General features: G+C 50.8%; 1 protein-coding gene across 1 annotated transcript in view; it reads right to left on the bottom strand.

Moving 5' to 3' along the window:
- Positions 1-525: 525 nt before the first annotated feature.
- The window catches only part of spl2 (splicing factor 3a, subunit 2), a gene marked incomplete at its 3' end in the record, with an annotated part of 46,504 nt that continues 33,910 nt past the window's right edge, over positions 526-13,119 (bottom strand). Inside the window, exon 7 of the mRNA XM_002954479.1 lies at positions 526-783. Within this exon, the coding sequence (XP_002954525.1) occupies positions 526-783 (258 nt within the window). The remainder of the gene's footprint in view (positions 784-13,119) is intronic.

Below are 13,119 nucleotides of genomic sequence, written 5' to 3' on the forward strand. Positions count from 1 at the left end.
TTCGAACACCCCAGTCATTTTATTACTCACCAGGTATTATCATGAGCAATAGTAGCAACCCAATAAGAAGGACAGCAGCGCCCAGCGCTGCAAATGATGTTGGATGTTTTCTCCGTTCATGATCGAGCAAGCGAGTATGTTGCACCGGCTTATGACGTTGCGTACTCGCTGACAGAGCTCCATGAATTGTTTGTCAAAAATTTCAAGAGCATACATAAACTATTCCACATTAATGAATGCCATCAACTACAGAGGGTATCGCATGCAGGTAAGCATGGTGAACGAGGAGCACAGATGAGAACGTATGCGCAGTAGAACCCGATCTCACCGGCAGCAAGGATGATGAGCGTTGCAGCGTAAACTGCTGCAAACGAAGTCGTGAAATGAGACATGGCTAATAAAGATGAACTGCTAATCGGACAGCACGTAAGCGACTATTTCGAGAAATTCAGAATTCTGATAGAGACTTTGTTCATTTGCAAAGCCGGTAGAAGGCATAGTAATATACTCGGCGTCTTCGTACGACTAATACCGAAGCGCGCGAAAATGACTAGGGAGAATCTCCAACAAGTGCCTTTTACGACAGAGATTACGGATTTGCAGTTCGAAAATGACTAGCGAGACTCTCCCTAGGGGTGCCTGTACGACACGGATGAAAATGACTAGCGAGTTTCTCCCTACGGGTGCTTGTACGACAATGAAAATGACTAGCGGACGTAAGAAAGGCGGGGGCATTAAGGGCTTAGTGCCTGCGCTGCGTGGTCGAGGAGGGTAGGATCCGGGCTGCAATTGGGGAAGAGCTCTGTCGCAGAATTAGCCTGGATTTTATTCCTGACAAAAGAATTGGTCTGTCGAGGTCTTGAATTGTTCTGGCGGGCTCACCGGAGGTATTCGAATTGCGCTGTGGAGCCTCGGAATTGGGCTGTGCTGGGCCTGAATTGGCCTGTCCGGGTGTCGAATTGGCCTGGCAGGGTGCCGAATTGGCCTAACAGGGTGTCGAATTAGAATGACAGGGTATCGAATTGAACTGTTCGGGGTGTCAAATTGGCCTTGCAGGATATCGAATTAGCGTATTCAGGGTGTCGAAGTGGCTGTCAAGTTGGCAGGATTGGCTCGGGGAAACTTTGCAAGGGGACCGCTTACAAGTGCCCCATGTGCGTATTGGTTTTGATCCCAGGACATGGAGCAGGAAAACTTGCACACCTGGTTACAGTACTCAGGCAATGTAGGGAGGCAAGCACTCAGGGCCACAATTGCAATACCCAGCCAAGGCAGTTGCCGAGGCCCTACTGTTTTCCTACCACACTTCATCGGCAGTTTGTCCAGTTTATCCCACAATACTCGTATGCATGAATAGGTTCGGGTGGAAACAATTGCAAATCTCCGATACACCGCTAAACCCAGTACCACGAGCTACTGTAACAGCCGTCTCTTACCTTAGCTGTTTGAGCGGAAGCGGAGGGTCTCGTCCATGATTGACGACCCAGCGTTAGGCGCGAGAAGAGACAAGGGAAGTCGGGATTCGAAGACATACATCGAGAACGGTGACGGATGTTCGAGACTCCGAACACTGGTATAGTGATACGATAAGTGTCTGGCCGAAGCACTTCACCTGGGTGGCTTAAATGCGGCCCACCTGCCGCCGTCTCCATTCCTGGAGTCTTGGTGTCGTACGCTAGGTTGTGATAGCGTACCAGAAAGTGAGTTCGTACAGTTAACGAGTATGGTTTGTAAATACGGGACCGTACCGTTACTGTGATTAAGCCTTAATAGCTTAAAGATATTCTAAATGTAGCTTGCTACATCCCTCCCCCTCAGAAGCGAACCGTCCCAGGAGCGTCACCTTTTCTTGCGAGCAGGTGCTTTCCGTTTTGGTTGTTCTGGGGTAATGTTCCGGGGTGCTACCGAAGGAGATGTGGTCAGGACCACTTTCCTTTTTGGTGTAGGTTGCCCGGGTTTTGCCGCCAACCGTCGTTCATAGTCGTCAATAGCTTCGGCCAGGGGAACGGACTGATGCAGGGAATCTTCCGGTTCATAGGTGTTATGACTGGAGTCATAGCCTTCCCATTTAACCAGATATTCTCGACGTGTTTTGCCGGTTCCACCTCGGATTTTCACATCACGATGGTCAAGTAGTGCCTCAACCATGTAATATGGCTCTTCGTCAATTATGAACGGGGGCGGCGGTTGTCGTGTTCCATCATCCTTGAATGGTTTGAGCAAGGATACGTGGAAGACCGGATGGAGTCGGGAGGTCGTGGGTAATCCCAATTTTACCGCATTCTCTCCCACTCGGGCGACAACCTTATATGGCCCAATAAACTCAGGCAATAATTTCTTTGCTCCAGGAGATTTCAACTGGATGTTGCGGGTGCTGAGCAGCACGGAGTCCCCAACCTCAAAACGCACTGCACGCCGATGCTTGATGACGACAATGCACTGGCGGGATTGCGCAGCCTTAAGACACTGTTTTGCGTTTTCAATACGTTTGCGCACGACCTTGGGATAGAGGTCAGCGGCAGGCACTTTGGTTTTTAGGTGCAAGTCAACCGGCACACGTGGCTGCTTGATACCATTAAGGCTAAACGGGGTGGCACCCGTTGAGCTCTGCCTAGAGTTATTAATAGCGAACTCGATGAGTGGCAGGTGTTCGTCCCAATCATCCTGAGTGGGCGAAATATAGTGCCTCAGTGTCTCTTCCAGTAAGCGATTCATTCGCTCGGTTTGACCATCAGTCTGCGGATGGTAGGCTGTGCTCATATAGAGGTGGGTGCCTAGCAGGCGAAATGTTTCCTTCCAAAAGTTGCTTGTGAAGTGTGTGTCCTGGTCAGACACAATATTCTGTGGAAGGCCGTGCTGTTTGAAAACCGTAGCCACAAAGAGGCGGGCTAGATCTTCCACACCGACGGATGTGGTTGTGGGAGCGAAGTGCGTCATCTTGCTCAGGCGGTCCACGAACACTACTATCGCGTCATGCCCATTGCGGGTTGTGGGTAGCTGTGTGACCAAATCCATTGACACACTATCCCAAACGTTATCTGGAATGGGAAGGGGCTGCAGCAGTCCGCCTGGCTTTTGAAGCCTTATTGTGCTGACAAGAAGGGCAGGTACTAACGTAGGCCTTCACGTTAGTATCCAACCCGGGCCACCAAAAATGTTTCACGATCGCTTTTTTGGTGCGGTCAATGCCGCGGTGGCCAGCGTAAGGAACATCGTGATTTTCGTGGATGATGTCCTTTCACAAGTCAAGCACATCCGGAACGTACAACTGGGAACCGTAATACCAGAAGCCGTCTTTCCGTTTAAGCTGCAGTTTTGCTACCGAGCTCTTCTTGAGCATGGGATCGCCGTCGTACCCGCTTAGGATTCGGCGCCCAATATCGCTGCCAATCAGCGATGCCGTAAGCACGTTCAGCACCACATCGTGAACCCGACTGAGAGGGTCAGCAACGTTGATTCGTCCGGGTCGGTACTCCCATTTAAAGTCGAAACGTGAGAGGCGTTCCAACCAACGAGCTTGTCGTCGAGAGAGTTTATCGGCGCTTTGCTGATCTTGCAAATAGACCAGCGGTTGGTGGTCGGTGACTAAAGTGACATCCGATGCACCCTCGAGGTAACAGCGCCACTCTTCAAGTGCTAGGACAGTTCCTAAACACTCTTGGTCCGTGGTCGTGTAGTTGTACTCAGCTCTGCTGAATTTAGAGCTTGTGTACGCGACTGGGCGGTTGTTCTGTAAAAGTACGGCGCCCGTGCCGTGTAACGACGCATCGGACCAGACAGTGAAGGGTTTGTCTAGTTCAGGGAGTTTTAATACTGGTGCGTTGGTTAAGGCAGACTTCACGCCCTCGAAGGAGCCTTGACAGTCCTTCGTCCAGTGGTAGGGCACCTTCGCACTGGTGAGTGACGTGAGGGGGGCCACGAGAGAAGAATATCCTTGGATAAATCTTCGAAAATAATTGGCTAAGCCAAGGAACGAACGCAGCTTTTGCAAGTCTGTCGGTATAGGCCATTCTTTAATGGTTTTGACCTTACGCTCGTCCACTTTCAGCCCCTCTCGGCTGACGACGTGACCCAGGAAATGCAGCTCGGTCTGGTTGAACTGGCATTTCGACATTTTTGCCTTAAATTAGTGCTCTCTTAGCAAGGACAACACGGTACGGATGTGTTGTTCATGCTCGGCGGGGGTCTTACTGAAGACCAAAATATCGTCCAAGTACACTAGCACGAATTTGCCAATGTACGCAGCAAATATACGGTTCATTACTGCTTGGAACGTTGCAGGAGCATTGGTTAGTCCAAAGCATAGGACTTCGAATTGATACTGGCCGAGCCCCGGTGCTATGAAGGCCGTTTTCTCAATATCTTCTTTCGGGATGCGAATTTGGTTATACCCCTGCTGCAGATCCAGGGAGCTGAAAAGGTTAGCCCCTTGGAGCTGATCGAAGAGTTCGGTAATGTTTGGCATTGGATACCGTCTCTTGATCGTAAGTTTATTCAGAGCTCGATAATCAAGGACCATACGCAGGCCTTGCCCGTTAGCTTTTTCCACAAAGATGACGGGTGCGCCATAAGGCGACGCAGAGGGTTCAATGTAACCTTTCTGCAAAAGCTCTGTAAGTTGTTTACGCATCTCTTGTTAAGCAGCCTCTCGCACAAATGTGTCCGGTCGTACTTCGCGAATAAACAGACCGTACATGACGCCACAAAAGCCAGGCGCGAAATTTATCGTGCGGATGCGCGCGTTCAATTCTCAAAATGCGCCTGTAAAAGTGTATGTAATTTTTTCGGCGAAAGGCCGCTCATCAGGGCATGTTGGCCGCAGTCACAAGCGGCATGCATCTCGGACTTTTGGCTGGCTGCTTAGCCTGAGCCGAATAAGATATGAAAAGATATGAAAGCATACAACGTAGCTTGCAAGACTGGGCGCTTGAAACGGCCGCGGGAAGAGGAAGCGTTTGGCGAAGCGGCAGTTTGCGCAAGCAAACGAGGTGCGCCAGCGCGTTGCGCAGGTGGGCACGATGGCCATAGTCGCACGCGGCATGCAGCCTAGTCTATTGCGTGGCTGCTTTGCAGTAACTGAAAGCACCGAAAGCCTACGTCGTAGCTTGCAACACTGGGCTCGTGAAACTGCCGCGGGAAGAGGATACGTCTGGCGAAGAGGCAGTTGTGTGCAAGCCAAAAGGCGCCTGCTTTCTGCAGCGCAGCGCATACAGCACCTTGTTCCGACTAAAGTCAAATTACAAAGTTGCGCAAAGTATAAAATACATAAACTTAATTAAACATAAGAACAGATAAGACGTTTAGAGCCTTGTTGGTGACATGGACGCCGCTGTTGGCTTGGAACAGCTATTTGCTGTGCATAGAGACGTGCCCGCGTTAGCCGTGTTGCAACAGCTCAGGATGGATTTCAGCCAGCAACAGCCTCAAGAGCTGCTGCACAACCACCGTGAATGTCGTCAGTTGGGCACGTGTAGTTTTGGTCGGCGGGGTCGAGCATCGTATGCATTGCGCACAGAAACCAAGGTGCAGCGTCTCTGTAACATCGCCAACATATCCGGTACACGGTGGCAGGCTTGCCGAGCACGAAATGAAGGGGGGTCGCATCTCACCATTCAACTAAGCATGCATGTGCTCGGTTGAATGCTCGGTAGCGTGCGAGTTTACCTATCAGGATGTTTGTTTGCATATATCCCTCCAAGCGAGAGGGCTTGGACCTATGCTGATGTTCGTTCCAAGAAGTGAACTGAGGACTGATGCTACGGTGAAAGGTATGCACGTAAATTCGCCGTGCACCAAACACCCTGTAACTCGCCTACGCTAATCTCACATTCCAATATGCCACTGCACTTTCCTCTCCAGCCTGGCCACATTCTCTTCCTCGCAAACGTACTTGGGCACCTTCACCATACGTGCTTTGGAAACGCGGGCAGCTGCTTCACAAGGACCCCCCTATTTGCTCTGATTGAGTCAACCGGTACGATCGTTTTGCTGGCGGTACGGCTCCGTCGATGTCGCGATCAGGTGGAAGGCCGTTAAGCTCTTCAAATACATCTTTGTATTCGTCAAGCAAATCCTTTAAAGTATTGTCAGGAATAAGTTCGGCCTTATTTGTGTGTGTGCCTTTGGCCTTTGTTTCCTGTTCCAGCTCAGATTGTACTAACAAAAGATAGCTACGTTCTCCTTTTGCTATTTTACGTGCCGCTGCTTTAGCCGACATCGTTTCAACTGTCGTCGCCGCATAGAGTGTCGCGGTAACGTAGTTCATGATAGTGATACCATCAAGGTGATCTTCAGCATTATTGTCCGAAGACCAAAAGGAAGGCTTGAGCGTCCAACTGTCTGTGGGCGACTTGTGGAGCGTAAGCGTCCGCGTTTGGAAGCACATTCGCGCTTTGCGGCGCACAAGCCAATCCGCGCCAAGTAGAAGTTCGACTCCGGCGTTAGCTTGCTTTAGCACGAGCAGTTTGACTGTGTCATGAAAAGATGCTATCCGCAACTTGGCGTGTATCAAGCCCTCAATGAGCTCGGAGGTTCCGTTCACGACGCGAACCGAAGAAGTTGAGCACGGCCGAATAGCGAGCCCCATTTTGTGAGCTGCCTCGGAGGAGATGAAGCCATCAGCCGTGCCCTTGCAGTCGGCACCGGAATCGATAAGTGCGCTGCAAGGCGTTTGGCATAAGAATGCGCCAAAAATCATGGACTGTGAGGAGCCAATACGGTTCAGCTGAACCTCTTTAGCTGGCGGGTCATACCAAAGCTGGATAGGCCACGGGATACCGGGCATTTCCTGACGACTATCATCAACTGCTTTCTTTAAGAACAGTTTCATCCCTACGGCATATGTTTTTAGCAGCTGGTGTCCTGCCGCTCGCATGCGTCTTTCAATTTTGAGACCATTTCGGTACTACAAAAACCGCTGAAGTGGTTTCGGGACGCATACGCTTGCAGCGCAGGTAATGCTTATGCCAAAGCTCAATTTTTGTGTATGGGGGATTTGCCCAGACAAACTCGCCAGAGACATCGGAGGTCAAGAACGAATTTGAAGGGGAGGCAAAGCGTGTACAAAGACTATTGTCGCCAGAGTTGTTACAAGCAGCGTCAAAGGTGAACTGCCGTCCCAACATGTTCTCCACGTTACGAAACTCGTCCGAGAGGAACATGTGATCACAGCTAAGCGGATCACAAACAGGCAACAAGGACTCTCTGATTTGCAAGTTAGCCGAGTCCTTAGGACATTCCGGTTGCTCACAGCCCCCAACAACACAGCCCCCAACAACATGCTTGCCGACCCGCTAATCAGCCATGGCATTCTCCATCTTCGTGTCAAGGGACAGCGTCTTCTCGGTGTTAGCCTTGAGGTGTCAAATGCAGTCGGGCTTGTGCTCCGCCCAGCTCTGGTGGGCAGGCTTCACGCGACGGCATTTGCGGCAAGTGTGTGCCGCCAGCTGTTCTTGCTCCAGACGCGCCTTCTTGGGCCGATTGGGTTGCCAACCCTGTGAATTGCGATCAGAGGACGAACGCTTAAATTTATTGAAGGGCTTTTTAGCAGTGATCGCATTAAGGTCAGCGCTAACTGCATGGATGGTAGGCTTGTCTTTGCCCGACTGCCACCGAATCTCTTGCCCAACAGCGTAAAGGATTAGCTTATCTAAGCTGTCCCAATCTTTGCCCTCTTCGCTTGTCGCACACCGGCTGCACAAAGGTGGTAGTAACCCCTTAACGTACCAGCCGATTTGATCGCTAGGGTTCATATCTTTCGCTTCACGAATTATATCGTGAAAACGTTGAGTATATTCGGGCACTGTTTCAGTTGCTTTCATGGCGTGTTCGTTCCATAGCCGTGTTGCGTTGCGTATCACCGTATTGCAACAAAAAGGCAGCACGTAAAGAATCACGCGTCAAAAGCTTCTTGCCCGAAAATGTCCGTGGCCCAGACTTGAGCTTTGCCTGATATGTAGACAAAGTGCTCTAACGGGTCCATTTGCATTAAGTCTAAGTATTGCAAAAGGAACTCGAACCACGATCGGGTGCAAGTAATATGTGTATCCCTTTTTCCCGAAAATTTTGGGGGAAGCGGAACGTGTTTCTGCGTACTCACCTCGGTACGCGGCGTTTTGCCCGTGGGCTGTAGCGCAGGCCGTGCAGAGTCGGAGTCCGTAGCGCTACCGCCAGGGCCGCTCTCCACCGCACCGGTGTCCCAAAGCTTCCGGACCTCCTCCAAGGTGACCTCCGGCTCTATCGTCAGGGGTTCCAGGGCCGCCTGAAAAGCGGTGACCTGGAGGCTCTCCTTCGACAGGATGCCGGCCAAGGAAGATGAAGCCACTTGCTGGATAATCTTGCAAATGGCCACGGACCGTGGATTGGGAGGTGGTGGGCTTGAGGGCGTTGACAGCTTGGAGAGTAACTCCTGGAGTTGCGTCTCCACACGCTGTGAAGAATTTCGTAACGATATAATGTCGTCACGAAGTTCTGCCATCTCCTGGTGCGTTCCTTCCAGGGAACGCTCCAAGGCGCCGACGCGGTTCGGCACTGACTGTCGCAAAGCTTCAACCAAATGCGCTGGCAAAGTGCCAGGCACTTTGGCTTTGGGAACTTCTGTCGTCGCGTCAACCGCATCATTGCCAGTAGTGTCGAGGGCAGTCACCACGTTATCAGTTGGCGTCATCGTGTCCTGAAGGTCATTATCAACAGGGACAGAGGAAAGGTATTTACGAAGCGAAGCAAAGGATTGTTTCCTTAATTTGCGCTTGTTAATTTTCGCAATGCGAAGTGGGTCCGAAGCGGTTGTAGCATCAGCAGGAATTTGCGCCCTAGTCTTAGACTTCGGTCGCGGAATAGGAACGTGCTTAGCATCACTCAAAGAAACAGCCTTAGTCTTAGCTATAGGCTTAGGAACCATTTCCAGGAAGTCGAGTCTAAGACTCAGACAATGGGTGAGTAACTGCTGCGGCGCAATGTGAGGCGAGGACCGAACAAATGATCATCGATACCAAAATGTAACAGCCGTCTCTTACCTTAGCTGTTTGAGCGGAAGCGGAGGGTCTCGTCCACGATTGACGACCCAGTGTTAGGCGTGAGAAGAGACAAGGGAAGTCAGGATTCGAAGACATATGTCGAGAATGGTGACAGCGGAGTCTTGAACATCCGAACACTGGTATAGTGATACGATAAGTGTCTGGCCGAAGCACTTCACCTGGGTGGCTTAAATGCGGCCCACCTGCCGCCGTCTCCGTTCCTGGAGTCTTGGTGTCGTACGCTAGGTTGTGATAGCGTACCAGAAAGTGAGTTCATACAGTTAACAAGTATGGTTCATAAATACGGGACTGTACCGTTACTGTGATTAAGCCTTAATAGCTTAAAGATATTCTAAGGTAAATGTAGCTTGCTACAGCTACAATGAAAACAAATGAAAATGCAGACATCTGTCGAGAAGAATGTGTGCTCCATATGCGTTCTGTGCCTTAATCCATCGAGCTCTCCATTGGGCGGGGCATGGCCCATGAAGTTGCCCCTGGTATTCTGCCCATGGAACCAAACACTGACACAAAACGTTGCATGTCTGGGCCCATGTAAACCATGACACTTCTGTGTGGATTGGTTACCCGCGCTCCCCATGTCAGGGGTCCCCCCTCCTGCTGGTGACTCCGAGATTGTCCACACACAATCACCAAACATTGGTGCAGAAAACAGACAGGCCACTGCAGTATGGCATCAAACCATGCATAACCCACAGCGGCTTTCAGCAGCAGTACTGCTTGGCCAATGCGACCAGCCATGTACTCCGTTGCACATCAAACACCCATCCACGTGTTGCACTCCAGCAAACCATTGGAGACCATATCGTAATACACAGTCACCCCAACACGTGTGTTAGCAGCCGCGGACAAGCATGGGTCCAGGTTGATCCCACCAGGAGTGAACACCTCGTGCACCAGCTCTATGATACTCAGTGGGGTGAACCACTCCAGGCTCTCACTGGAGAGAAACAGGCGCACATTCCCAACCCCTCCACTTCGAACCATATGGCCTCCTTCACCAAACTCGCTTTCTGTAGCAGTCGCTCACCTGGCAGGTCGACTGACAGAGTTGGTAGTCCTCACCGAGGCAGGAAGAAGTCCAACCAAGCGGCAAGCACTAGCTTACATAGACGCGTATGTAACGGTTAGAGATGGCGGCAGTGGAGTCTTGAACTCTGAACACCTAGTAGTGTGATACGTCAGTGTCTGGCCAGAGCACCCCGCCCGGGTAGCTTATATCTCGGCCTACCTGCCGGAGATTCCCTACCACGGACTTGCCGTACTAGGATAATGTTGGTGGGGCCCGGGGCCCCATCCCGTTAGATTCGCTTACGAACAACTGCCCAGTTCACAACATGTGACGAAACTCGGAACATGTACGAAACTTGAGTCGAATCGTTAACAAATTAACAGTTATTGTTAAAAGTAATTGTTAAAATATTCTAAGGGAAATGTAGCTTGCTACAGTCTCCCCCCTCTGAAGCGAACCGTCCCGGGAGCGTCACTTCTTCCTAGAAGATTTCCGTCCCTTAGGTTTTTCCGGGGCTTGAGGGTGCTTCTTAGACACAAGTTTGCGTTCATATTCGTCGATGGATTCAGCCAAGGGGGTAGACTGGCGAAGGGATTCCTCTGGTTCATTGGTGTTATGACTAGAGTCGTAACCTTCCCATTTAATCAAATACTCTCGACGTGTCTTTCCACGTCCCCCTCGGACTGAAACATCACGATGGTCGACAATGGCTTCGACCATAAAATACGGCTCACCCTCAATGACGAGTGGCGCCGGTGGCTGTCGCTTTACGTCGTCTTTGTACAATTTCAACAAAGAGACGTGGAAGACCGGGTGTAGGCGGGAGGCCGCCGGTACGATCGGCCATCCAGGGTTATTCCTCTCTCGTGGCCCCCCTCACAACCCTAACAAGTGCGAAGGTGCCCTTCCACTGGACAAAGGAGTGTGATACTGCCTTTCAGGGTGTGAAAGATGCCTTGACAAACGCACCAGTATTAAAACTCCCTGAGCTTGACAAACCCTTCGTAGTTTGGTCTGACGCATCGCTGCATGGCACTGGCGCTGTCTTGTTACAAGACGACCGACCAGTTGCATATACAAGTTCAAAATTCGGCAGCCCGGAATATAATTATTCCACTACAGATCAAGAATGCTTGGGCACAGTCCTGGAAATGGAAGAATGGCGTTGTTATAGCCAGTTCACATGCTACGTTCCGTTAAGACTTTTTGGGAAAAGTGGTCGGTTCGGACATGGTAACGGTACGTTACCGATAAAGTGGACGAAAAGTCTAAAGTGACCGAGGGGGGGGGGTGAATTTCGACCCCTCGTACCGTTACCTGAATTGCATCGCCAATTTCGCGAGTTATAACAAACGGCCAAGCCCAATCGCTTATAAAGACCACATATTTGACAAATTGTGCGCCCTTTGCACTCCGACCGAATTTCTAGTCACACCGCTGCAGTTCATTTTAGAAAATGAACAAAGACAACGCCGCTCGTGTTGCTCGACCGCTCACGACCGCTTACGTAGCCAATATGTAACCCATTGTAGTATCAGGGCTGAAGCCACCCGCGAAGCGGCAAGTCGGCCGCACTTCCGGCGGCATGGGCCGCGCCGCGTCGGCCCACACGCTCAAACTCTGCCACTGAGCATCGAACATATCTTCAAGGGTATCAAAAATTTCATCCATCGCGACCGCTAGGGCAAACGCCATCGTGGCTCGCGCGGGATGCAGTGCCATTGCAGTAGGCAGGGCTGCCAATAACCCTTCAATTATATATTGCGATTCTAAGGGGATGTGCTGAGGTTTTGGCCATTGAAAGACATAAAATGGAGATGGTTTACACAGCTCGCGCCAACGAACACAACGTCGTCGTAATGTCCCATGTGAACTGGGTGACTTTTTCAGGCCCACTTTTCCCAAAAAGTTTTCACAACGTAACGTAGCATGTGAATCCAGTATTACTTGGAAGGTGCGAGTCATGTCACCCTAGTAACGGACCATCAACCTTTGTTCTATCTGCAAGAGCAGAAAAGCGCTGATAAACTTTCCAGAAGGCAAGCTCGATGGTTGGAACGATTGCCTCGATTCCAGTTCACTTGGGAGTACCGACCCGGACGGATTAATGTCGCAGACCCTATTAGTCGGGTTCACGACACGGTGCTTAATGTGCTCACGGCCTCGCTGGCGGACAGCGACTTGGGACACCGAATCAAAAGCGGGTACGACGGTGATCCGAACCTTGCTAAATTAAGAGTAGCCAAGCTGCAGTTAAAATGAAGGAATGGATTCTAGTATCGGGGAAACCAGCTCTATGTCCCTCACAACGCTGAACTGCGACGCGACATCTTGACAGAGTATCATGATGTCCCTTACGCAGGCCACCGCGGTATTGACCGCACCAAACAAGCGATCGCACAAACATATTGGTGGCCAGGGCTTGACTCTGACGTTGATGCACACGTCAAATCATGTCCCCATTGTCAGCGTAACAAAGCAACAAGTGCTAAGCCGGGTGGATTACTGCAGCCCCTTCCCATTCCAACGGAGGTGTGGGAAAGCGTGACAATAGATTTGGTTACGCAGCTACCAACAACCCGCAATGGGCACGATGCGATTGTAGTGTTCGTGGACCGGCTGAGCAAAATGACGCACTTTGCTCCCACACACACAACCGCTACAGCTGAAGATGTAGCCCGCCTCTTTGTGGCTACCGTCTTCAGCAGCACGGCCTTCCAAAGAACATTATTTCAGACCGGGACTCTGTTGTAGCGCCTTATAGCGTTACAGAACTTAATCGCTGCGTGATTAAGGCATGGCTTGATAAGACTGAGCTACGAATAGTCTACGAATATCTTAGAGTTCAGACGTGCTTCCTTACCAAGGAGTGACACGCACTTGAGATACCTACAGACTCATCGGTTCGAGCAACCAACGTAGATCTGAAGAGACGTCGTACAATAGAAGTTGTTACGGCCTCCTAAGCAACGAGTGTTTATACTCGGGAGGAAGCCTGGGATGAGACATCAATCAAACCAACAATACGCCGGTGAGGGAGATACCAGAAGCCTACGCTTCTGACGCTCCTTA

Source organism: Volvox carteri (genome assembly GCF_000143455.1).
Source record: "Volvox carteri f. nagariensis unplaced genomic scaffold VOLCAscaffold_43, whole genome shotgun sequence".
NCBI lineage: Eukaryota > Viridiplantae > Chlorophyta > Chlorophyceae > Chlamydomonadales > Volvocaceae > Volvox > Volvox carteri.